Below are 24,678 nucleotides of genomic sequence, written 5' to 3'. Positions count from 1 at the left end.
GCCCAACTTTGGATGGCATTGGATCTTCTCGTGTCTTCCGGAGACCTCATCGTGGCATCATTTGGATGCTTGATGTAAGATGATATGAGGATGATGCAAGGGAATCGCAGAACACAAAGACTTTGGTGTCTATGCTTGCTTTGAAATGAAACAGGTCGCGACATTGATAATGCCATCAAAGGACTCAATGGTTTGACTTCACAAAAGCAGCCAAAAAGGGAAAAGTGAGGCAAACAACTTGTTGTTAGAGCTTTCTGACGGATCATATGAGTTTCTCAATTAGCGGCGCTCATACAAAACGCTTCCGTTTTGAAAATGTGGCTATTGTACTCGTAATTACCATCATATTCCCGCCCCTTAAACTCACAGCGTCGGCGATCTGGTGACAGATCTACCACGTACACTCCTCAAGTCAGGCAGACTCTCCCGGCTACCGACAACTTCTCCGCTGCCGTTCAAAATAAGATAGAGCCCGCTGTGACTCGCTTCGGATTGCGTCTCATCATCGTCGTCAATGTCGTCATTAGTATCATCGTCATCATCATAATCATAAAAGGCCTTGAGAACCAGACTCTCCTCGTCCCTAAATCGAACCATCTTCAACCCATCCTTTGTTGCTTGGCCTTCAATCTCCAGAGCGCGCCTCATGTGCCGACGCCTCACATCCTCAAACTCAATCATCGTCAGACAATCCCTCGTCAAGCCCCGGATGTTCGTCCCCGCGAACCCGACCCCCCTCACACTGGCGGCCCGGACGTATGCGGCGTGAGCCTCGCGCCAACGGCCCCAGGCACTCAGTACATGACCGCGGTACAGGTATGCGCGAGGCTCGAGGTCGAAGCGGTGCAAGTGCGCCGCAATGGCAAGGGCCTGGTCTGCGGCGTTGAGAGCCTGGTGAAGCTTCAGGATGGACAGAGGCGTTTGCAGCAGAGCATAAGTGCGTAGGAGAAGGGAGTTGACGGTTTGGGCGGCGGAGTCGGCGGCAGGGGCGATGCTGTCGGATTGAGACGAGGTACTCATTAGGAAGGGAAGTTTGCTCTCTGGTTTTGTTCGGCTTGTACATAGGCTGATGAGATTCTTTGCTTGGTGTCCTGACGAAAACGGCGATTTGCTAGTTTGGCGTAATACGAACTGTGCCGATGGGTGCTCTTCTCCCTTTGCTTATTCTTCTTTTTGGACTTTAATGTGGTCGGAGCTTACTTTGGAATACCCAAACTCCGAGCTTTGAATTGAAGCATTCGTTTGGCTTTATTCCGAAGAAGGGGGGGAAAATATTGACGTGCAGTGTTGGGAGCTTGGTTGGCAGAGCTGAGGGTGTTGCAAGGGATGAGATTGACGTAGGACCTTTGGCTCGGGGTAAGCTGAAAGTGAATAAAGAAAGAATATCTCCCAGCTCTCACCTCCAAAATTCGGGGCAAGTACCCAGATACGCAGATCGACTCGTCGAACTTAGGTGACGAAGCAATTCGTTCGATTTGAGATTCTCAAAGTCCCTTGGCCCCCTCTCTCCGCGAGCCGGCGGAACAAGTGACGCAGGGTGTGGAATTGGGCCAAGACTGCTGCCGCTCGTTTGTGTTGGTATGGATCAGCGATTGCCGCGTTCGTCAAAGGCGTTGTATGCCAAGACCAACCGAGAAGAGGATCGAATTGCAAGAACAATGGTGGAAGTATTGATCAAGTTGCCTCGCATCTGAGTGCCGAACTCGTCTGGATCGTAGACAGGCTCCCTGCTTACTTATGTGCTCCGAGGTTCCATTGATGAAAGAATTAATAAGAACTGCTGTTTCTTGCCAAGTTTGTTGATGAGAGGGCGCCGGTCTTGTTCAGTGGCATGCTAAATTGGATCAATCGTAAATGTCTTTGAAGGGAGGCCTGGACGCGGCAATGGCGAGGAATGCATGTGTCGTTTTGGGCATGAGTAAGCACAGCCCGATCGATATGTGGGCAGTGAACATTACACGCGCTGCGAAACTAAAGACTATTTCCTCGATGAGGCTCGGTTATAGCCGAGGAGTAATGCTTTAAATCTTAAAGGCTACTATTTAGGTTTGGATCTGGACGCTTTCGTCACGTCAAGTCAAGCTCGGGGTCCAGGCCAAGCTTTCGAGAAGCATCATACACAGTCATCGCCGAAGAAACACAACCATTACACAGGTGTTCTGGAACTCGTCTTCTTAATGAGAAAGAAAATCGAAGGAAATCGAAGGAAAGAAGAAAGGGAGAAAGGGAGAAAGCATCCGGGAACGGAACATGAAGATGGGCGGTACCTCTCAATCCCGTGCGATGTGATCTGCGTGACGACAACGACAGAGCTGAAAACTCCCCTGATGGTAGAATGACAATTCTTGCTCAAGATTCCATCATCGAAGAAAAAAGAAAACCCCCAGGCATAAGGCGCCAATCACCATCGTATCTACGAGCTTTCGGCTCTGGTGCAAGTCGCTTTTTACAGATCGTTGAGCATGTCGTGAACTATTCTGGCCACCCCGCGCCTTTCCAGCCGCAGAGGTAGCTTCTGAGACTGGTATTTGAGGCGTAAACTCTAGATGTAGCGGCGATGAGCAATTCCGGCGGCTGTTCTAGCCCATCGACGCATCGACCTCAGCCTGGCCTGGTTTTCGCCTCCAGAGGCCTCTCAAACTCGGTAGACTCCAGTGTCTGATTGCTCAAGCACTCAAGGCGTCAGAAAATGGCACAAATTGTTCGAAACGGGGCTTGGCGCGTGTCTTGGGCGTCAAGTGCCTTCTCGTACGTAGATGTTTCCGTAGCCCACGCTTCTGGTATAGGCTCAACGCTGGCGAATGTGGTCCATGACTCCATTATAACCATCGGCCGCCTCGGATAATCGGCACATGGCCTTGGTCTCTTCCATGAATGGCAAGAATCTCGAAGCTTTCGAAGCACTCAAATCCAACGACATTGTCTTGACGAGTTGAAATGGTTGATGTCGGACAATCCTTGCGGTACCACCCTAACTCGGGTGGACACCATGTATTCGACCTGAACCTAGCTCTGATTATTGTTTCGACATTGCTGGTCTCTCTCCGTCTGCTCACACGGGAGATCATAGTAAAAGCTCTAGGCTGGGATGATTTCCTTGCAATAGTAGCTTGGGTAGGTCAAGCCGCTTCCTGGTGTAAGTTGCATGGACTAACACGGGAACCAGGCCTTGTGTGTCACACTCTCGGCCCTTGAAATGGACACAACCAACTACGGCACCGGGGCCCAGATCGAAGATGTTCCCCGGCCGACGCTGCTTCAATTCTTCAAGGTCAGCTATTTCTCATACTGAAAGTCCTCCGCGGAACTAACGTGCTGCGAATAGAGGCTTTCTATCATGGAGTTGGTCTACTTTCTCGCTTCTGGTGCCGTACGCCTGTCTATATTAGCGTTTCTTCCACGCTTGAGCAAGAACAGTATGATTATCCCAGTCCCCAACATACTTAGTTGCTGATGTTTATTGCCAGAGATATATATCTGGAGCATATACGCTCTCAATGCTATGGTGATCATAGTCAGTTTGTCGGGATTCTTTTTCGTCTTGACAGAATGCTCGCAGATACCGTAAGAGGGACACTCCCCTGAGGCCTAGCGATGGCTGGCTGACTCATTGCTCCAGTGATGTCTTCAATTATTCTAGCACATGGCGACAATGCAGAGACAAACGCGAAGAGCGATCGATGATGCTGGGCCATGCCATTATCTGCATCTTTGTTGATTGTATGCTGGTCGTCCTTCCGCTATGTGTTGTGACGAACTACGTCAAAATGGGCGTCAGGGCCATACAAATCTTGCTGGTTTTTTCTCTGGGAATCTTTGCTGTCGTTACTGGCATCGTTCGATTTTCCATTATCGTCACGACGGACTTCGGTGTAAACACGTAAGCACTCCTTATGGCGAATAAGGCGCGGCTTAGACTAGCGACTTCAGCATACTGACACAGTCTAGGACGTACAAGATGCTCACTGTAGCTGCATGGACCGACGCCGAGCTCCATGTTGGTCTCTGGGTCGGCTGCTTCCCCGCCCTGCAACCTCTACTCCGACATGTAACTTTGATGCTCGGAATGCGCAGCCAGTTGGACAGCACAGGTGCCGCAAGCAAGAGGAACACGATGACGTCCACGGCAACTTCCAATAGGAAAAGCGTTTTGGACAGGTGGTCACGGAGTTCTGGTAACGTGCGCAGTGAGAGCGCCGGAAGCCAGCCGTTGGAAACCGGCGCCGGGCAAGTCGAGGCTGTAGGTGGCCAGTCTGGCGATGTTGAGATGGTGGATCTCGAGAAGGGGGAAGGCGCTGGTCAAGTTGGCAAGCAACCAGAGATCTCGACACCAGGAAAAGTGGGTGAGAGCATATAAGCAGCATATATATAGGTAGATTCTAGTGGCGTATCCAAAGCATACGAGTTATCTGGAGTGAAAGCGTGCATGAAATCCGAGAAGTTGTTGGTAAGAACAGTGAACAGTTGAATTCTTGAGGATGGAGGGACAGTGCCGAGCACAAAATCAGCACTGTCATACACTACGTACCTTAGGCACGGACCAACCCTTCTTCTTTACGCACCTTCCATCCAACGACGACTTCGGCTCCTTTCTCGAACGGAGCACTGCGAACTTCAGAATCTACCTCGACAGAAAGCGACAACGTCACGCCATCTAGATCCTGTGCAATCTACACATGCTTTCCCCCCAGTCACCTTCATACGAAACTCGAGATTGAAGTCCATGTTCTAGATATCAAGACCAGTCCAGCTCGTACAAAACCAAAACCCCTGAGAGCTAGTTCAAGACATCGTGTCTCCTCTTGTTCATACCCAACGGCACCACTTCACAGTTTCCGCGTCTGAGCGTCGCCTCTCATTTCCAGTACCCACTAGTCATCACAGGAGACAGTATCAATATGGCATCACTCTCAGCATTTGGGTATCCCGCAAGATTTGCACCCGGCAATATTGGACCGCTCTGGACTGCCCTCTTCTACGGAGTTCCCGTGAGCAATATTGCCATCCATCTGGCCTGGCTGACCGCGCTCCATCCAATCTTCTCTTCGCTCCCGATAGACCGCAGGCGTCTTTCCGCATTTCTTCACAAATACTTTATGCTCAGCTCAAGTGACCCCCGACTACTCACCTTCTTTACCTCGGCCTTTAGTCACATCCAGCCTTTACACCTTTTCGTCAACATGTCAACATATAAAACTTATGTCGAGTCGTTTTATTTACTCAGTGTATCGCCGCTACGATTCATTGTACTGTCCCTCGGGAGTGCAATCACCGCTTGCCTTTGCCACATTTTCAATGCCAGGAGAAGACGGGGAGCAAAGAACAATGCCGAGAGGACGGCTGTTGGAGCAAGCGGAGCCTTGACTGGTCTCGGCACAGCTCTGGCGTTGATGTTTCCCACGATGAAGGTCCGCCTTTCCGGGACACATCAAGTTCTACCCTTGCGCCTTGTTGTCTTGGGAATGTTTGCCGTGGATGCCTACTGTCTGAGTACCGAGCGGGACACAGGAGTGGGACATGCCGGACACCTCGGAGGCGCAGCTTTTGGCTTAGCATACTTCTTCTGGAGGAAAGCTACGGGTGCTTTTACTTTGTAACCTCAAGCAATTTACATTTCGAAATGCAGAAGCTATGGGTAAATATAAATATCGAGATCAACTCTAGCCACCCAAGGTATATACAGGAGAATGGTATCCTGGTGACAAAAAAGACAAAAGGCCGCAGCATTCTCAGCCACCGAAAATATCAAACGCCACGCTACCACATGAAAGAGGATATACCATTGCACGAATCGAGAGCCACTCTTTGCCAACTTCTCGCTACCACAGTTCTTCACTATTTACCATCGGCTTTGCGTTGGGCTTGGTGTTGCTGTAGCGATTGGGATTTGTCGGCTGTTGAGTGCCCTGGAAGGTTGGACTCATTTTATGTTGTGAGCCGATGGGACTCAACTTGTGTGTCGAAGCAATGGGGCTTGGGTAGGTGACCGATCTATTGCCAGGACTACCGGCAACCTTGCTTGCCATTGTTGACTCTCTCAAGGGAACTGGGCCAACTCCGACGGGCGACATCTTCTTGTCTGGGAACCGGGTGGCAGTGAATCCCGGCTGACGGGGTCCTTTGTGGTCGTCCCAAGGTGCAGTTGGCGACTGCAGAGGCGACGGAGCACCGCGGCGCGACCTCAGTGATAAAGATCGATATCGCGGCGATGTCAGGCCCCACGCTCGACCGAAAGATGCACCAGGATGGTATACGCATAAGACTGAGGCGACGAGGAATGGCAGAGCACCTCCGATGACCAGTGAAGCGGCTTCCGACCGCTGAAGAGGGCTATCGAGTCCGTCCCAGAACTCAACGAGGCGATAGATGGTGTGCCCCACCAAGACGACAGCGACTGCTGGTATCACTGAGAAAAGATCGTCAGACTATGTTGGTCCTGCGGCAATGGGTCTACTTACTCTTGACGAAGTTCTTAAAACGCGGTGCTTGGTACACGGCAATGTGTTTCGGGTCAGGAAGCTTCTGGGTGAACCAGAGGAACAATCCGACGAAGAGCAGCAACGCCAAAATCTGAACGCCTAAGCCGGCCAGAAGAATCGACGGTGTCTATTGGGGCTTGTTAGAGATGGGGACTGCTAGGCAGCAGAACGATGAAATCCGTACCTGTACACCTCCGAGCCCAAAAACAGCTGAGACAACCCCGGCAATTTCCAATGCAATGACGAGAGCAAGAGCGAAGATGAGGAACAAGACAGCCACTCTTGGCCGGGTAAAGCCAATGCCGAGACCGTAGAGGGCGATGACATGGGGAAGGATCTGACATATGGCCGCTGCGATGAGAGTAGGGCCCAAGATGGCCCCGATGAGCCAAAGGGAGAATGAAGTCCCGCTGGCGGTATCATTTCGGAGCCTCAATCTTCCAGCGAAGCCCAAGACCTCGAGGAGAAGACCGGTCGCTAGAGTCGACGCGAATAAAGGCGTCTTGAAACGAAAGCCTTGGTACAAGGCCAGAGGCACGAGCAGCGCAAAGGCTACCAGAAAGATGGCACTCCCAATTACCGAAGGCGAGTAGGAGGTAAAGCCCCCCGGGTAGGGGCACGAGTCTCCGCAGTCGCCTGTCATTGTGCTTACGTTCCACTTGACAGGCGACAGTGAACGTTGCGTCGCTTGACCATCGGATGGCTGGACATGCCGAGAGAAGGAGCGGGAAAGGAAGAAGCGCGCCGGGCATTGGGGATATATACACGCTGCAGAAGCCAGGTGTGTAATGGATCAAGCATTCCAGCAAACCGGTCTGCATAATCGCGACGGTTGGGATATGGATGATTGCGGACAGCAGAGGCCGTGGACAATGAAGACGAGCGGCCCGACGGAGATGGAGGTAAGGTACACGCAAGACCAGGCCGGGGTCGATTCAAACGGGCACACCATCAGCTTCCGCGGTTTCATCCGTTATGGATACATCCACTACGGAAGAGACGTTGTACCAACAAGAACTTTCTTCAGTCGACCTTCAACCGGGCAACTTTGTGAGCACTTCTCATCGGGGACTGACAACGCAGCAACGGCGGTACCTATAAGACGAATCGCAACTTGACTGATGAACAGCAACAAGCAGTGCTGACTGGCGTTTTCTAAGATGCCCAACTGCCGCGAAGGAAGAAGAAGGCGCTGACGCCTCCCAACGAGCCAGCGAGGCTGGCAAGCAAACAAACACCAGGTGTGGGTGTGGATAGCGGGCGTGAGAGGGCGAAGCCGTCCCAGCGGAACGGTTCGACGGTGCAACAGTCGAAAGTTTGCAGATCCGGGCCCTCTTCAGCATGAGCTCTGGACCAATCAAGCAGGCAAGGTTGGCGGTTGCGGCCTGTTTACCCACGGGCGGCGCAGATGAGGAGGTTACATTGGACGGTCATTCAGTGAGGCCATGTTGGTCTTCGATGGCCGGTGAGCAGGGGGCCGTCGTCCAATGGCGAAAGCAGCCGTCGCTCTCATCTGCCCTACAGCATGGCTACGGGAGGGTGTCGAACACACTGGTTCACAGCCAGTCCTTTGAACTTTGAGCTGCTACGCCGCATTGCACTTTGGGCCTGGGGACACGGTGGGGGCTGGGGGCAGGTAATCAAGACGTGGTCCCAGAAGCGGGGGAAACAGTCAACGATGGGATATCATTCGCGAAAGGGCAAACACACTCGAGAGGCCAGACAGGTTTCAAAACCGAAGCCTGACTTAGGGATTTCCTGTCTCGTGCGTGTTGGTTCTGAGGCCAGCCAACGGTAGCATCGATGATCTTCATGCAGTGAGGGGAGAGAGGGTGAACATGAACATGGAAGAAAATGAGAGGGCACTGGCCGATCGCCAGGAGCCGATGAATCATGGCCGACGTACCCGAGATTTGTTTCTCCTGCCATGGGCTGCCATGGCAGGTGCAGTGCAACAAACTGTGTGCGCACGCCCGCACCGCACAGCAGGCAACTGCAGGCTGCATGATGCGGCCGCCCTCACACCAAGACACCCTCGAAAGATGGCGGCGGAAGACGACAGCAAGGAGATGAACCAACGGCCGGTGGGTGTTGGTTTTGGCAGTTGGGGCGACGGGGAACCTGGGACGGGAAAGTCTGAACTCTGATCAAGGACAAGGACCGGGACCGGCACCCGAAGGCGGAACAGGATTGGCAAACTTCAGGGCAGCATCTGGCAATCTGCAGTGCTGCAGGCCAGCGAAGCTAAGCAAAAAGACCAACACCAACAACGTTATCCATGAACTTTGCCTGTGGACTATCCCAACCCCCGGTCGACAAGGGCGCAGATCGCACAGAGCATATGGACAGAGACAAGGGTGAAGGAGGAGGAAGTGGAAGAAAGAAGCTCTGACCAAGCTTGGTGGATTGTGCGGGAGACATCCGTCCACTAATCACTAGCGGCCGAAGCCCAGGGCAAGCCGCAAGCCGCACGCCAGGCCCCCAAGGAAGGCTCCACTATACTTCCAGCACACGGTGAACCCTCCGGCCGAGAGAGACCCCCCCCCCCCGCTGTCGCGCTAAACTGTTCGCGGCCGCGGTCCTGCGTGACGTCAAAGAGCCGGGCGCTTAAACATGCTTGGCAAACACCTCTCATTGCTCAGAAATGCGCGTTTCTTCCTTCCTTCCTTTCCGCAGCACACACACACATACTCTCCGTATGCAGACTTTGGGATTGCAGAGCAAGCATCTTCGTTCCACACTCCATTACGAACCTTGTAACACAGTAAAGAAAACAGAAACGTCGAGGGACCGGAACCAAGCCAGGCCATTCACATCCTCGAGAAAAACAAGCAAAGCAAACAAACCGGTACAGAAAAGAGGGGGGACAACCAACCAACTGAGGCGAACAGAGGGTACATCCAATCCTCATCAAGTGACTAGAGAATCAGAGACTTGCCAGATTCTCTCTCCCTCACTCTCTCTTCTCCCCACCACCCCGCGCCCGCGGCGGCTTACGCTCTTCCTTCCATGCCATGAACAGCGCACGCCTCACGAGGTGCCGCCCTTGCGCGCCCTCCTCACGGCTCATTTGTGCGCCAACCGCGTCTCATCGCTTGCTTCGCCCTCTTGCTGCCCGAGACAGCCGTCCTTTCTCCGTCTCGCACTTGCGGCCGAAGCACGACGGTGACCCGAGGTTCAGAGACCTGGGCAAACAGATATCGGACGAGTATGCCGTCGTTAGAGAACACTATGGTACCATTTTGCCCCCCTCCTTCTTATCCGATCCGATCCTCTCCCCTTCCTCTCTTGTTTGCCCTTTCAAGGATATTGTCCTCCTAGTACCGTTTCGAGTCCTCCTGCTTCCCAACCCCGCCTCTGTCCAGACCATAATGATCCACCCGCACTTACACGCCCGCCAGACACGCCAAAGAACCCCATCGTCCTCGCCCACGGACTGATGGGCTTCTCCGAACTGCGCCTCGGCGCCTATGTCCCGCCGATCCACTACTGGCGCGGCATCTCCGACTCGTTGAGCACCCTCTCCGGTCCGTCCAACATCATCACCACCTCCGTCCCGCCCTCGGGCTCCATCGAGGAGCGCGCCGCAAAACTGGGCGCCGACATCGCCGCCAAAGCCGGCGGCCGCGCCGTCAACATCGTCGCGCACTCCATGGGCGGGCTGGACGCCCGCTACATGATTTCCCATCTCAAGCCGCGCGATGTCAAAGTCCTTAGTCTCGTCACCGTAGCGACGCCGCACCGCGGGAGCGCGTTTGCAGATTATCTGTTGGATGGGCAAGGCCCCATCAAGCTCGCGAATCTGTACGGGCTCATTGAGCGTGCCGGGTTGGGGACGCAGGCTTTTGAGCAGCTTACGCAGCGGTACATGGAGGGAGAATTCAACCCTGCTACCCCTGACAGCGATGAGGTGCGGTATTTTAGTTATGGCGCGTGTACGGACCGGCCGCCACTACTGAGCCCGTTTCGGCAAAGTCATTGGGTCATTGAGGAGGCCGAGGGGGCGAATGATGGGTTGGTGAGTGTTGTGAGTAGCCGGTGGGGAAAGTATCAGGGCACGCTGCTGGACGTGAGCCATTTGGATTTGATCAATTGGTCGAATCGGCTCAAGTGGACGTTGCGCAAGGTGTGGATGGGGCAGACGAGGACGTTTAATGCTGTTGCGTTTTATCTCGATATTGCGGATATGTTGGCCAAGGAGGGTTTATGAGGCAGTTGATGTATAAGGTATGCGAGGAACTCACTTTGAGGGCTATGTATAATGATGCTGGCTACTACTGTAATCTCAACTAGGAGGTGTGTAAGACTACGAGCGAGCAAGGGATAGACGCAGCGAGCAGTGGCGTTATCGGTTGGAATAGATCCAGAAGACGTGTAAGCATTGAGACGTATTATAAGTCTTAGACCAGAAGGGGGAAAAGAGCCTACGACATATATCACGAGAGCACGAGCATGAATAGAATGTCCATCGCCCATGATTGACATAGATTTGCATTGCATGGCAAAAGTCAAGTTCCCTTAAGTAAGGCACCTTACTACTACAGGGGTTATCAATGAAGACAGCTTCGCATTCACTCCCCGGCAGCAGTGGGCACTATGAGTCTCATGGCTGGAATTTTGAGCTGGTTTCCAGAGATCGAGTCCAACTTCCGACGAGGACGCGTCACTTTCAGGGCCCATCATCATATCAGCCCAAAGGAAACAATCTATCCATACTCTCTGTAGCTTATAAATAGCCGTAATCGCAGCCGCAACAAGAAGCCAGCAACGCATATGTATGTAGCCGTGATAGGGTACTGCGTCGAGATCCGAAGCGACAAGCAGATCTCAAGTCAAGGGTTCCTTAGATGAAAGAATGAAAGAATGCTGCTGCTGTATAGCACCTAGAGCTAGGTGCACCGTCGAGTCAGCTAAAGACTTTATCACCTCTTCTCTATCCCTCTGGCTCGTATTCACTAGTGAATACTATACATTAAAGAGAAGATAACTGGTACCTTGGCGACGGTTTTGGGTACTATCATGGTCCATGCGAGAGACTAGAAGAGAAGTGACAATAGCAAGGCCCATTACCTAGAGTCTGGATAGCCTAAGGCTATGAAGAGGATGAGCAAGGCTGTGTCGGCGGAATTCAGAACCCTTTACAGAGGCCAGCCTTTGATAATAAGGTAGAGCGGTGACTCCTTCCTTCCGACTGGTCCTACCATCAGAAAACTTTACGGGCATCTAGCTAGGTTGATCTGCGCCATGCCCAGTAGTATAAAACAAGGCTTGTTGCGTCGAGAAAAGTCTCCTTGGCAAAGCCCCTGCGCATCGGTGGCGTGGGAGATGCCCAGCTGCAAGTGGGCGAGGGCGGTGAAGTGCTCGAGAGCGGCAACTTTGGTCAGGCTTCCACGAGATACACCACGCAGATATGGGAGAAAATCGACTCCAACTACAGCGCCAGTCAACTATCTTTGCCATTTCCCTTCTATTCGCCCCTGAATATTGAGCCGATTAAGAATGCCAATATAGTAAGCCTTCTTTCGTCCTTTTTTTTTTTTTTCTTTTTTCAGAAAGACCCGTGCAGGGATGCTGTGGGAGGATGTGTCTTGTCTTGGCTCAGATCACCCGCCGTTTCTAGAGGCCATCATGACTGTTCCGCCTTGCAACTCGTCAACCAGTGGGGGTTTTGCTGCGTTGTAAACGAAACGAGGTACCTCACGACCGAAAGTTTTTATACCTCCGCAATCCAAAGTCCCGGGGATCCGGAGACGTACACGGGGTCTCGGAAAGCGCAGAGAGAAGCTTAACATCTGCGATACCTCAGTTGATAGCTCTACAGACACGGCTTGTGCCTTGGATATAGCGTCACAAACACTAGGAAGCTTTCATAATGGCTATGCTGTACTTGAAGAGATACCCGGCATGCTACCTGAAAAGAAAGTACCCTTCCAGCTCCGCTTTATCTGGTACAGACGAGACCGGACCACGAAAACAAAACATGCCAAAGTCTTCCCTCGTCATAGAGCCACGGAAGCAGTGCCCCGTGAAGAGTCATGTAGTTCAAAGTATAACATCCCCTCAATATTGGCCATGGTATAATAAACGAAAACGCTTCACCCTCCACTAATCCTTTTCCTTCCCCCTTCCCAAACCGGTGCCTAGTGGTCGAGCTTCCACCAGCCCTCTCAGAACATACCAAACAAACCCCGACATTACTCATTAGTTTCTCCCCAATGTATTCCTATCCCCTCCAATCTACACCCGCATCTTCTCCCAAGGAGCCCGAACATCTCAAAACACACAAACATCAAAACACACCCACTTCCAAACCCCATCTCTCAGCTCTCATCCACCTTCTCTAATTCCCCTTCTCCGGAATCTGACTCGGCGCATTCTCGTTCGTAACGCCACTATACGCCGGCCTCGACTCCGGTCCCGGCGCAGGCGCCTCCGCAGCCATAGCCTCATCGTAACTAGGCGGCGCCTCGTCGAAGTTGGCTGCTCCAGGCGTGCCCATCTGCGGCGGATACAGCGGATCATACTGCGGCGCCGCCATAGCAGGGTGTTGCTGCGGTGGTCTCTGCTGCTGTTGACCCTGTGGTCTCCCCTGCGTGGCCGTCACGGGGGCAGACTGCGCCGTGCGAGGGGGTAACCTAGGCGGCATGCTCATCGTCGCCGCGCCGGGCCTGTTAGCCTGCGCCGCGAGCGCCTCGAGGAGCTGCGGCGGTGGCGCGATACCCGAGTAAATTTGAATCTTGGAGAAATGAAGCGGGAGGTAGATGGTCTGCGCCGCGGGGTTCTCCTTTGTCGAGTTAAGGAAGCCGCCGCGCGTGGGTGGTTTGCCCCAGCAGAGACCCAACTGGATGTCGAGCTCGTAGAAGCGCTGGAGGTTACACGCCATAAAGGAGGGCGCTACGGTGTTGGGTAGCGGGATGGAGCGCCACAGGTCGTCCGGGATGACGCTCTCGAGGTTCAGGTCTTCCGAGGTCGGGTCCGTGAGGAGCGGGATGCTGAGACCGGACTGCGTGACGACGACCCATTTGCTGACTTCCGTGTTGAAGAGGTCGTGGCATCGTACGCGGGTATTGCCTACGAGTTCGATCTGGATGGAGGTGAGGTATACCTGCTCATGTGACGGAACGAGCTTCTTTGCGATGAGCCGTAGCGGTAAAGGTTGATTGCACGTCAGGATCGGGGGGTGTGGCAGGCGCGCAGAGAGCTCGATGGACGGCGGCACGGCATTGGCGTCCCCGGTGCCGTCGTCCCTGCTGGAGCCGAACATGGTTGACTTCTTCGTCTGTAAGCTCCGGGGCCGCGGCTTAAAGGTGAAAGGTCGACGGGCAAAGGCTTCCTGCGAGGTCTTTGGAGGCCGGGGTGGCTCGATGGGCATAAACTTGAAGCCGATCTGGTACCGCCAGTTCTCCTTCAAGAAGCCAGGGCGCTGGATGGTGACCTTGAGGTAGTACCGCACCTCGGCCTGCCGGGGGAATCCGGTGAAGGACGGCGGCAAGGTTTTGGTGACGTGCTGCAGGAAGAGCTGCTTGCTCCCGTCCATGACCCGGGCACCGCCGAGTCCAAAGGGTCCGATGCCGGCGCCGAAGCCTCCCATGCCGCCGATGCCACCAATCTTGGACATGGAGACGGGATCGCTGCAGGCATTGTTGATGGGCAGCTTGAAGTTGAAGGGGAACTCGTGCTGACCTCCCTGGATGACGTAGCTCTGGGAGAAACTCGAGCCGCCGCCGCCGAGGTCCTCCTCGTACGTCGGGAAAACCTGTGCGACCCGGTAGAGGATTTTGTGGTTTTCACTTGCGATGCTCCCGGGCCCGCCTCCGGGCCGGGTGTTACGCTCGTGATAGCTGTCCTGCGGCAGGCCGAGGGCGGTCTTGGACTCACCCTCAAGCTTGACGACGATGCCGCCAATCTGCTCCGGCCGGCTCAGGTGGAGCACGACGCGGCCTTTGACATTGTCTAGGTTGGTGTAGAACTCTGGCGCATTGTCGAGTGCTATTCTGATCGACATGGTTGTGGGTTTCTGGTATTTGCTCAGTCCGCGCCTTCCTTGTTTAAGAGGATATCCTCTGGTGGTGGTGATGTGGGAGGTGTCGTCGGTTGATGGTATGTGGTTCAGGTACCCAGTGCGCTTCGTGTAATGTGCTGCCACGACTTTGGTTCTCTGCAATGGTGGTTTTGCCGGTCGGAGGTGGGATGAGGCACAGACAAACAGGCGCACCAGACGTCGCAAAACAGCTCCTCGACCTCAATTAAGTGAACGTATTGCACCGTGCGAGCTCCGAATTGGAATGAGGGGCAATCTAGTCCAAGCAACCTAGGTGGGGTGGTATCTATTTTTTCCCCGGTCTTGGTCTTTTTTCTCTTGGCTGCGCGTAATGCTTTGCGTTAGAAGTGAGGTGTATGGAATAGTATGGTGAGGTAGCCAAGAACGACGGCGGAAGAGGAGTGAGGAAGGTTCGCTTCAGTTCATCAGAAACCTGCAAGAAATCGAGAGGGAGCTTTCATCGGAAGTCGTGGAAAGAAGCAGAAGCTACAGTCGGCGCAGTCGGCGTCGTCGGTATGGTCTGCGTCGCCGCGGGATGCGGGAAAGGCCGAAAAGCTCAGGCGACTCGCTGTCTCGGCTTTCCTGGTAATAGACGATGATTAATTCGATGTTGTCCGTATGGATAGAACACAGCGTGATGTTCACAAGGAGGCGACGTAGACGCGTGTGGCTGAGCCCTCTTCCAAGCCTCGCCGTCAGAGCTGAGTGACAATTGAGTTGGGGAGTACCAGTAGGCCTACGGAGGCGAGACCGAAGGCGCAGGCTCAAAAGCTCCAGCCGTCTCTCAAAGCAAGGGTAAGGAAAGGACTGTGCTTATTGCAAACGCTCACCAGGAAGCACAAAAGCAAAGTAAGATAAGGTAAGATAATAGTTCACTGTTGTCAAGCCAAGTTTATTCCCGCAATAAGTATGGGTAAGAGGCCGCGTTGAGTTGGGCCGATTCGATACAGATACAGCGCATGTGTCAGGTTGAATTCAGCTCTGGCAGGTGGAAGGAAAGGTAGGGTTGATGTCATTGGGCGTTTGACCCAATCACCACCGCTGTCACTCCCTTGCTGCCAGTCGTCTTACCTCGAGACTTGAGGTACTTTAGTCCTCTCACCTTGCCGATATTGCCGACCTTGGGTTGTACCTTAAATAGACCCCTTGTCAACCTACGCAGTAAGAGGCGAACCACCCTCTGTTGAATTTCTGCCTGACAAAGCTTGAACATCGTCAAACTTGAGATGATTGGAAAATGTGTACCCATGGCCGAGCTCACTTTGAGCAAAAGTACTCAACCTTGAGCCATGTTGAAAGTACACTTTCTGCATGAATAAAGTCGTCTCACAGCTATAATATGGCAGGCTTGTGGGTATTAAAGTGCTGTATGTATTCGTACACATGCTTTGAAAGCTACGTAACTATAGCCTCCAGTGCCTATCGTCATTGTCGCTGAAAGCTGATGGCTGATATCATGTTGTCTCTCCTAATCACCTCATCAAACATGTAGGATTGCAATGCCTTAATGCAGGGTATCCCACCCTATCACGAATTCCCCAAACGCCCAGATGTTGCAGATGGTATCATTTCGGCATCCCAATGCCCGCGCAAAGCAAAAAAAAAAAAAAGAAAAAAAAAAACACTTGTTTCCCAGAGCAAGAAAGGGAGCGTATTCGAGGTCCCAAATCATACGTCCAAAGCTCTAGCCTCCTGGCAATCAGTCTAGCTCAATGATCTCTGGCTCCGGTATCGACGGCCGTGTCTTGGCCCGTTTGGCTGGCGGCTGCCCGTTTTCTGCATCATCTTCCTCGTCGTCATCAGCCTCCTCTTCCTTGGCTTTCCACACTCCGTCAGCCCTAACATAAATGGTCTTCGTATTAAGTTTGCCCTCAGCCTCGAGGCTCTTGCGAACGTCTTCCATAAACTTATCAACTCGAAGACTATACGGGCGAGCATCCCCGTCGCAAAGAGGGCACTTCCACTTGTCAACCAAAGAAGGCTCAGGTCTCCCTTCGATGCCGCGATTGCAGACGCGGCATGCATCGCCAGCCCCGTGCGCGGTACACCTAGGCTTGGCCGGTCGGGTTTGTAGCCAGTTGATCAGATCAAAGCACTCCATGTGTGTGCAGCTAACACCGCGTGCTGGAATCTGGAATATCGTGGCGCTAAAAGGGTCGGCCAAATCAATGCTGAGATCGCTACCAACCACAACCAGCTCATCGTCCCCATCAGAAGGCACTGGTTCCAGGCGGCTCCGGATAACTTGCTTTGTCGTGTCCGCCGAGATTGTGCCCTGGCTTAAAACCATATTGACAATGCTGTCATGACTCAGCGTCTCAACCACCTCAACAGCCATAAAGTACATCATGTTTGGCTTTTGAGCCGCGGGCATGGGGCTGATGCTGACAGATATTGAATTTGTGCCAGCCAGTATGTATGGAGTGAGTTCCACAGGCAGGTGCTGCCCATTATGCTGCTTTCGACGGACCGCAACGACATTGTCATTGACCATGATAGCAATATGTTCAGGCCAGTAGGATTGCGCTACTGCCCAGACAGATTCTGAGATGGTTGCCGGTTCGGCCGGGTTGACTGGGGACTTGCAGAGACGAAGACGGTATCGAAGAGACCCCTCAAAGTACTCCGAGACTGGAACACAGTCGCCAACCAAATTGCTCATCGGGCAGAGCTTGTTGCAGTGCTCGTCGGGCACCACAAAGGCGAGGCGGTGCACGCAGTTCTTGGCTGGTGTTGCGATCGGACCTAGAGCAAGCTCTTTGATGGACTGATAAAACCTCACTGGTTTTGACTGGTCTCCCGCACTGGGTAACTCTCGTGGCACTCTTCTCGGACTCCGAAGTTGGACTTGGTGAAGTGCGATTCCCACAGCCTTTGGTTCCCAAGGTGTATGAGGTATACGATCTAGCGGAATCGACACGTTGGGTGGTCGGAAAAGGTTGCCTATGAGCCGTCCTGCTGCGTCACGAGTGGGCCTAGAGCTAGCCGAAGGAGGCCTCGTTGGTTGCGTACTCGGGGCTCCCTGAGTGATTCCCAACCCTCTTGGGCTCGCATGCGAAATAGAAACGACACTTTGAGGCGAAGACTGCTGCTGCATTACTGGTGTCCGCACAGCCGCTCCACGTGACGGCCCCTGCTGTATTCCTTGAGGCCGCGGAGAGGAGTGATGGTGGTGGTGATGGAGTTGAATTCTAGGGGGGGCCACGTTCGTAGCTTGCAGCTGCGTCATAGCCTGGGGTTGGCCCTGGGCAGTATCCAGTTGCCGAGACCTGGCACGCCTTTGTTCCGCATCGCGAGCTTGCTGGAGGAGCTGATAACCTAGATTATGGGGTTGAGCCTGATAATGTGCGGGATCATGAAACACCCCAGGCGGATGAAGTGAGGGGGCTCTAGGGGTGACAGCCTGCGTAGGCGATGTCAGGCCTGGCATAGACATTGATAGCCCCCCTGGAGGTGCTCGGAGAACTGGAGATATCTGCCCTGGAGTATGTGCCACATGTGGCAACTGCATGCTGGGGTAGTGAGGCGAGCCTGTTGGGGTCAGGGGCTGGTTCGTCAGGGGTTGACTGAGCAGCCTCAACTGTGACGGTACTGGCCCGGCGCGTTGGTTAAAGGAATTTGGCATCCCGGCCATATTTTCAGCCGTTGGGGATGGAAACACGTCAAACCCTTGAGTTGGAGAATTTTGTATCGGTGTTGGCGCATTGGCTTGTGCTGGGGAGAAGTTGGTAGACATCCTAGTAAGATTGCCGATTGCGGTTTGCTGCTGTGCTATGGCGGCTGCTACGGCGTAGTCCTGTTGCTGTTGAAGGTGAGCTTGCTGGTGTTGATGCGGCTGTTGCTGATGGTGCTGTTGTTGAGGGGGCTGCTGAGGGTGCTGCTGCTGCTGCTGAGGGTGCTGCTGCTGCTGAGGGTGCTGCTGCTGCTGAGGGTGCTGCTGCTGCTGATGTGCTACTCGCCGTTTTTGATGTTGTTGCTGCCGTTGTTGTTGCTGCTGCTGTTGACTTTGACTGACCAAGATCTTGTATCGCGATATTAGCGAGTGTTGGAACACCCTTTGCTCCTGTTCGGACATCTGTGTTTGGTCGTTCTGAGAATCTTGTCGGAATAGCGCAGTCATCTGATCGGCGATGAGCCCGTCTGGGACACCAGTATGTCTCCTAGTGACGGTGAAGAAAATAGTCTCTAGAATCGGAGACCGAAGTTTGAGCTGATAGCGCAGTTCGTCTGCCAAGATAGGATAGCCTCGACCTGAGTGAGGTCGCATGGCAGGAACCAAAATCCTATTCCACTGTTCGTGGAGATTGTTTAGGAATCTGGAAATGTCCCCAGTGTGGTTGCGGTAGGCTTCAGTATGCCAAAGTCCAGAGGCACTACTAGCTGGAAAGTTTGCGAAGAAGAAAATCGTGTCCTGGCCCATATTTTCGTTCTTCCGAAGGACATTTTGTACAATGCCGAGTGCGCTGTCCGTCACGTCAGGAGGAAGACCAAGGAGGTCCTGTGCGGCTTTTGTGTCAAGCGTCCATAAACAAAGGATTTGGTGAAGGACTATGTAGAAGTAATCAGACTTCTCAATGGCGTCTTTGAGAAGCCGTACTCTGGGTGCCGTGGTGCCATCTTCTGGAAGTTTGGCCATGCCGCCGCGATCGGATATGTAGCTGTCGAGGTTCTTGGCCATGACGACTTGAAGGAAGCTATCTAGCGAGTCCCGGCTAGTTCCTGCGGGCTGTACTGCATGGGAATAGGCATCTTGCCTTTCGCCAGGAGGCTGTGGCGTGTGGTGACCAGCAATAAGCGGACTTGGAACCGCTGGCGGTCTAGGATTCTGGCCGGATGATGGTCGAGATGATATATTGAGCGTAGGGCTAGGCGCGGCTTGAGAGCCGGGAACCAGAGGGAGTGACACCGAGAACGAACTTGGTGGGTTTCCAGGAAGCGCAACTGACGGTGTCAACAGCGCTGGATGCTCACTGGATCCGATGAGGGAGAATCTTGAGGTGGAATGAAGATTTGTTGATAAAGGAGTCGGGTTGCTCAGATCTGGAACAGCTCTTCCAGGGCCAGCTCCCGAGAAATTTTGCGCAAACAAATTTGCTGGTGTTTCCTGGGCGCGGGCCTCGCCAGTCCAAGCCGTTGTTGCGTTTGAGTTGTTGGCTGCAAAATCAAGCCCGAGCTCTGGACTTTGAAGGCAAGTCTCCCGGGTTTGATGCGAGGTCTGGTTTGAGGTGACTGTGGGAGGACTAGGTTGGTCAGTTGGTGCCGGAGAGGGAAGAGCGGCTGCGCAATCACTGTCGAAGGAAAACGTTAGAGACGGTTGTGGCGTTGTGGGCGAGGGGAAAGACTGCGGGATTCCAGAAGATGAAATAGGGTAGGGGGAGTACGTTATGAGTTGGTTGGATTCAAGCGCAGCCGTCGACTTGTCTTGTAGGTTTTTATGCGGTCGAAGTCGGAAAGCAGACGGCACGACAGTTCCTAGCACAGATGGGGGATTCGAAGCGTTTGTCGAGGACTCTTCCCGGGGCGCTTGGGTTGGGACTATCGGGACACCATAAACACCCTGGGGATTTCTTGACGTCGGTCCCTTATTCGTATGGGGGCCGCGAGATGCTGGTTCATTTTGCGAGGTCATCCATGCTGGACGACGATTTCCCAGCAGAAAGTTGACAGTTTCATTCGAGCGGGCGACCTGCGCTCCTGAGAGGGGCCCTCCAGCTATATCTTGCTGGGCCCTGTGAGGTGACATTTTGTTTTTGGGCGGTCGTTTACGGGGTTTGCGGCGGGAGCGCGGCGGGAGCGAAGGGGAATCTTGAGCGAGACTGGAGTCGGCCATTCTGATTAACGAGGCTGTGGTTTGTCAAGAGAAAGGAAAAGTAAAAGTGTGCGCGTACCATGAGGCCGAAGTCTCAGCTAGCTCTGAAGTGACAGGTCGCCAGCCAACAAAAGTCAGAGTCGAAGTCGGAAGCAGGTTCTGCGTCGATACCTAGGGGAAAGAGCGACCGTCTCAAGTGGAAGGGTGGTGGTTGAACCAAGAGGGAGAGTGCGGTTCGACCCCTCTTGCCTCCAGGACTCTTGCACTTTGAGGTCTCGTCCCGTTTCGGCGAACAGCAATATTCGACACAACGGCAGACGCGACGGCGCAGGTCTCGGGAAGGCGCGCCTCATATATCTCGTAGGGCGAAGTTCATCGGCGGGTTTCGTCGTGACCGAGGTCAAGGTAGGGCGAGTGAGTAGATATGTATAGCAAAGCAACGAGCTCGACTAGGTGTGTCGCAGACGTCCGGCGTGGCGTATTGTTTTCTCCGGTATGCGGCCGAGGAGACCCCCGTCAAGTGGTGGCTGTGGACAGCGACGCGCTGCTGGGAAGACAATCGGTGAAACTCGAGGGTGTATTCAAACAAGGTAGCAGTGTAAAAGAGATCTACTTCAGTTGGGTTGGTCTTTCCACAACTGAAGTGACGATCCGACATTCGGGACGGGAAAAACCTCGGCGACGGTGGTGAAAGTTCCGGTTGGGCCAAATTGGATGGGAGAAAGTCGATTCTGGCAGGGGACGTGCACCAAAGTTTGGGGGTAACGGCCAGAATTAATGAATAGGACCGCCCAAATGGATGCTGGAAGATTGGAGTAAATGGAAGAGCCCACTGGAACACTTTGGGATGGGACGACGGGGGAGATGTTTGCCAATTGCCAGGCTAAGGCCGGAGCCGAGATGGTAGTGACCGGGGGTGGCCCTGACGATTGGTGAGGTGGGGATGCGTTAGTCTGAATTCGGCTTGGTACTTGGCTAGTCGCTATTCGACACGATACCCGTCTCGTTCTAGATCGACTTGCGATGGCTTGGATGGCACCGATGACAAGTGCTGAGTGGAGCCACAATCGAGGCATTCATTCATCATAATTGTTCGTTGCGCACCTTGAGAAGTTGAGCACAGTGTCCCCTTCCGCAACGCTTGCGCAAGATATCATGAACTTACGAGACCATATCGTGCATACCTAATGTATGTTTGTGCGCACGTACTCCAGGCATGGGCATATTAACACCAGCAGGGAGAGAGGCAAATCATGGAGGCCTACCTACACTCTTTTCTTCACAATGCGGTTTCCTAGCAAACATCCAAAGGTTGAATGTGAACCTAGCTCAGGACTTCCCGGTAGGTGATGGAGTTAGATAATGTGTTAAAGTCATAGAAACCAGATGAAGATGGATCCGGCGACAGAGTCCCCTTGCTTTCGAAAACAAAGAGTAACCCTACAATGGCCCCTGATTCGTCTTTCAAGGATTCAATGGAATATACGCAGTAAATCGAGAGCTAGCTATATATAGAAAGTTCACATCCACGTGCAAATAGGTCACCTGTATTTGAAAGGCGTCCGGGTATACGAATGTTTCTGTTTGCGCTCTGGAAAACCTCCCTTCACACACTCAGAGATAGGAAGGCATGCAACTTGACACCGGACCTCATGGCACACACCCCTTGCTTCCACATCGTTGATGTCTTGTCTCTCACCGTTGACAGTGGCTCAGGGCACTGGGGTGATGGGTATGACAAGAAGCGGCAGTTCTTTGTCTGCTTTGTCACTGTTGCTTCTTCCTGTTTTCCAGAACACAACTCTGTGTAACCAGTCTCATCACAGCTATTGGGGTTTCTGAGGTATATAAGCCACCGATGCCTGTGTGTGACGTTGTGATCATTCTCCTCATCAGCCGAGGGGTATCGATGTATCCAGCCTCGGGCTCCAGAGCCCTATCAAGAGGCTGCGCTATGTTAGAAGTCGATACTGGCAGGACAAACTTCCTGGCCTGTATCCAAACCATTCCCTCACGTACGGTCAAGCTCGTACTTACTTTATCAAACAGAAGTAGCCAAAAGCAGGGCAAAGAATTCAAAAGGCGATTCAAGAACGGACACCTAGAACATCTGAAGAAGTGTCGTTCTTCTGTACGCTTGTATCTGATGGCGGCCAGGCCGGGGGACTGCACCGCATGCTTAGTGTACGGATACTTGTCAACTTGTGGAAGCAACTCCGATGGTCCATCTCGCTAGCTTCGATTATCGAATTGCTTATTCTGGGGGATTGAGAGTGCAGGTCTCCTATGCAGATGGATTATGTAATGCAGAATCTTTCGTCCTCTTTTGTCGAACTTTGATTCCCCAAGTTCATTCAGTATGGATGGAAAGAGATGGGAAATAGTTGGCACGTGAGTCTGCGCGCCGCCCCAGCCTGCCCTGGCTTGTGAATTTTCCCAGTTGGCCGTGATTCGAGGTGGACGCGCCCGAATGTTAAAAAGCAAGCAGATTAACTGCATTGGCGAAGCGGGCATCACCTTGCCACTCCCACGACGACCGACACAGACAGCCATCGTGATTGGGCGTGTCTGGGGCCAGCGGTTTGCTCGCGGCTCCGGGCCATCCTTGCTGTGCCGGGGGGGGACCAGCCGCTGCACACTCGCTGCAAGATACCCCTCCCGGCCCCCTCCCACTCCCAATCGTCTTGCTGGTGTCCACGAGGAAACGGGGAACGGCAATGCCCTGGTTCCGCTGGGCCTCGTGGCGCGTGTAAAGTCTGGTCTTTTGACGCATGGCGAAATGGCGAAACTTGGTGACGGGCACCGGACGGACCGCCGGTGTGTTGTTCCTTCGGGGTGGATACCAAAAGATAGGGATGCGTGATGACGGCCGTGACTGTCCGTTCGGTTGGCTACGCAATGGGTGAGCTTGGAGCCAAGCATGTCCTAGCGACGGAAGAAACGGGGAACTCGTCAGCATGGCACGGCGACGGGCTATACTGGTCAACGGTAGGTCGTATGAAGGTGTTACGGGCTGCCTTTGCACATCGTAAAGGTGTCGGATGTGTTGTGTTGTGGATTGTGGAGGTATGAGAAAGGAAGCCAAAATGAGCCGGAAGCCGAAACAAAACAAGACCCGTCCGCTTTCCCGCAGGTGGAATCTCATAGTAAATTCTGATGATGTGACCGGGACAGGAACTCGGGATGGTGTCAGATCGTGAAGAACGTCTTCTTCGTGTCAGTGACTTCATTCGCCATCTGCTACTCGCAACAGTGAACTCTAACCACGTTTCCCACGGGTCCGGATGGTCAGGTAGTAAAGATTGCAGTGTGTATGATGCGTGTCCTTCTGCATGGCAAGTTCCAATATCGCGTCTTTTAAGGGACCTGCCCTACTGGGATAGATCTAGCAGGTCCCGTCTGGTTGAGGTGAGATTTGCCGTTATGGTAAGAGCGGATAGGTGGGAAGGAGGGAGGGAGGGAGGCCCCGGCCTGGGCCTGCCTTTCCATTCCAGCTCTTTGCCTTCCAGATTGATCACTCGCAGCATTCGCATCATTCGCGCCGTTCAGCGGCATCTTTTGCCTCCCGTCAAGTTTAATCCGCACTTTACTTTTTGTTTTAGCTTCTCTAATGTTGGGAAGGCACTCACTGCAATTTGAAGAGAGATCAACCGGGAGTCCTTCTGTGCCTCCACATAGATACTTTAGCTTGAAGGCGCCTCTTCCTGGCCTTTGTGTGTTTCGTTGAAGACCGAGAAGCGGTTCTTTATTCTATATTGCCCGTCCCTTTCAAACTGCGCCTCAGCAGGCAAATTTATCGGGCCCTTCTCTAGTCTCAGCAAATACCTACTACTTTACCTGTGGATGCAAAACTATTATTGTATAACCAGACTCTTCGCTCCTGCTTGACTTTAAGATTGTACCACCTTAGCTCCACCGTCACCATCCGTCATCCATTGCTTTTCGTGTTGTTTCTCGGTGTAGAGAACAGTAGCAGCAGCACCGGGTCCCAAATCCATTCCCGCCCGGCCGGATCCAACGAGTACGCAATCGCCTTTGGCGCGCTCTGAACCTTGGTCCGATCATCATCTTCAAGGTGCCGCACCTTGCCTTGAGCACAGAAAGCCACGGCGACTTCAACCAACAGGAACAGGGACGGGTTCACGGACGCTGCTGTCCCTTGCATTGGGCGTCCCGCATCGTCAGCTTCGCTTTCGTCACACGGTCCCCGTATCAGCAAGCCCCCTTCCTTATTTGGGCCTTTTTCCATTCCTTCCTACTACTTGACCTCACCTTATTGTCAGGTTTCCTAGGACACAGGTCTCACGGCTTCAGCTCCAGCCAGTAATCGTCTACTGTCGCCTTAGGCT

General features: G+C 53.3%; 10 protein-coding genes across 10 annotated transcripts; 4 read left to right on the top strand and 6 right to left on the bottom strand.

Annotated features, from left to right (window-relative positions):
* Positions 1-363: 363 nt before the first annotated feature.
* CABS01_01554 (uncharacterized protein) lies at positions 364-1,020 on the bottom strand (the record flags this gene model as incomplete). The annotated part of the gene is made up of 1 exon (XM_060534934.1): positions 364-1,020. One exon carries the CDS (start codon positions 1,018-1,020, stop codon positions 364-366), a length of 657 nt encoding a protein of 218 aa, XP_060398123.1.
* Positions 1,021-2,937: 1,917 nt separating this feature from the next.
* CABS01_01553 (uncharacterized protein) lies at positions 2,938-4,357 on the top strand (the record flags this gene model as incomplete). Its single annotated transcript, XM_060534933.1, has 6 exons — positions 2,938-3,114; positions 3,167-3,271; positions 3,326-3,416; positions 3,468-3,564; positions 3,620-3,880; positions 3,949-4,357. The coding sequence occupies 6 exons, from the start codon at positions 2,938-2,940 to the stop codon at positions 4,355-4,357; spliced, it is 1,140 nt and encodes a 379-aa protein (XP_060398122.1).
* A 541-nt stretch (positions 4,358-4,898) lies between these two features.
* On the top strand, positions 4,899-5,597 carry CABS01_01552 (rhomboid family protein; the record flags this gene model as incomplete). The annotated part of the gene is made up of 1 exon (XM_060534932.1): positions 4,899-5,597. The coding sequence occupies one exon, from the start codon at positions 4,899-4,901 to the stop codon at positions 5,595-5,597; it is 699 nt and encodes a 232-aa protein (XP_060398121.1).
* A 222-nt stretch (positions 5,598-5,819) lies between these two features.
* CABS01_01551 (uncharacterized protein) lies at positions 5,820-7,122 on the bottom strand (the record flags this gene model as incomplete). Its single annotated transcript, XM_060534931.1, has 3 exons — positions 5,820-6,406; positions 6,459-6,606; positions 6,664-7,122. 3 exons carry the CDS (start codon positions 7,120-7,122, stop codon positions 5,820-5,822), a joined length of 1,194 nt encoding a protein of 397 aa, XP_060398120.1.
* Positions 7,123-7,351: 229 nt separating this feature from the next.
* Positions 7,352-8,626, top strand: CABS01_01550 (uncharacterized protein; the record flags this gene model as incomplete). The annotated part of the gene is made up of 4 exons (XM_060534930.1): positions 7,352-7,451; positions 7,640-7,722; positions 7,803-8,033; positions 8,231-8,626. 4 exons carry the CDS (start codon positions 7,352-7,354, stop codon positions 8,624-8,626), a joined length of 810 nt encoding a protein of 269 aa, XP_060398119.1.
* An 867-nt stretch (positions 8,627-9,493) lies between these two features.
* CABS01_01549 (triacylglycerol lipase) lies at positions 9,494-10,689 on the top strand (the record flags this gene model as incomplete). The annotated part of the gene is made up of 2 exons (XM_060534929.1): positions 9,494-9,713; positions 9,845-10,689. The coding sequence occupies 2 exons, from the start codon at positions 9,494-9,496 to the stop codon at positions 10,687-10,689; spliced, it is 1,065 nt and encodes a 354-aa protein (XP_060398118.1).
* Positions 10,690-12,819: 2,130 nt separating this feature from the next.
* On the bottom strand, positions 12,820-14,484 carry CABS01_01548 (arrestin; the record flags this gene model as incomplete). The annotated part of the gene is made up of 1 exon (XM_060534928.1): positions 12,820-14,484. One exon carries the CDS (start codon positions 14,482-14,484, stop codon positions 12,820-12,822), a length of 1,665 nt encoding a protein of 554 aa, XP_060398117.1.
* Positions 14,485-16,219: 1,735 nt separating this feature from the next.
* On the bottom strand, positions 16,220-20,350 carry CABS01_01547 (MIZ/SP-RING zinc finger; the record flags this gene model as incomplete). Its single annotated transcript, XM_060534927.1, has 1 exon — positions 16,220-20,350. One exon carries the CDS (start codon positions 20,348-20,350, stop codon positions 16,220-16,222), a length of 4,131 nt encoding a protein of 1,376 aa, XP_060398116.1.
* Positions 20,351-22,802: 2,452 nt separating this feature from the next.
* CABS01_01546 (uncharacterized protein) lies at positions 22,803-23,474 on the bottom strand (the record flags this gene model as incomplete). The annotated part of the gene is made up of 1 exon (XM_060534926.1): positions 22,803-23,474. One exon carries the CDS (start codon positions 23,472-23,474, stop codon positions 22,803-22,805), a length of 672 nt encoding a protein of 223 aa, XP_060398115.1.
* Positions 23,475-24,257: 783 nt separating this feature from the next.
* CABS01_01545 (uncharacterized protein) lies at positions 24,258-24,494 on the bottom strand (the record flags this gene model as incomplete). The annotated part of the gene is made up of 1 exon (XM_060534925.1): positions 24,258-24,494. One exon carries the CDS (start codon positions 24,492-24,494, stop codon positions 24,258-24,260), a length of 237 nt encoding a protein of 78 aa, XP_060398114.1.
* Positions 24,495-24,678: the final 184 nt, after the last annotated feature.

Source organism: Colletotrichum abscissum, assembly GCF_030869225.1.
Source record: "Colletotrichum abscissum strain IMI 504890 chromosome Unknown Scaffold_3.1, whole genome shotgun sequence".
NCBI classification, from domain to species: Eukaryota; Fungi; Ascomycota; class Sordariomycetes; order Glomerellales; family Glomerellaceae; genus Colletotrichum; species Colletotrichum abscissum.
This window is presented reverse-complemented; position numbering and strand designations above follow the sequence as displayed.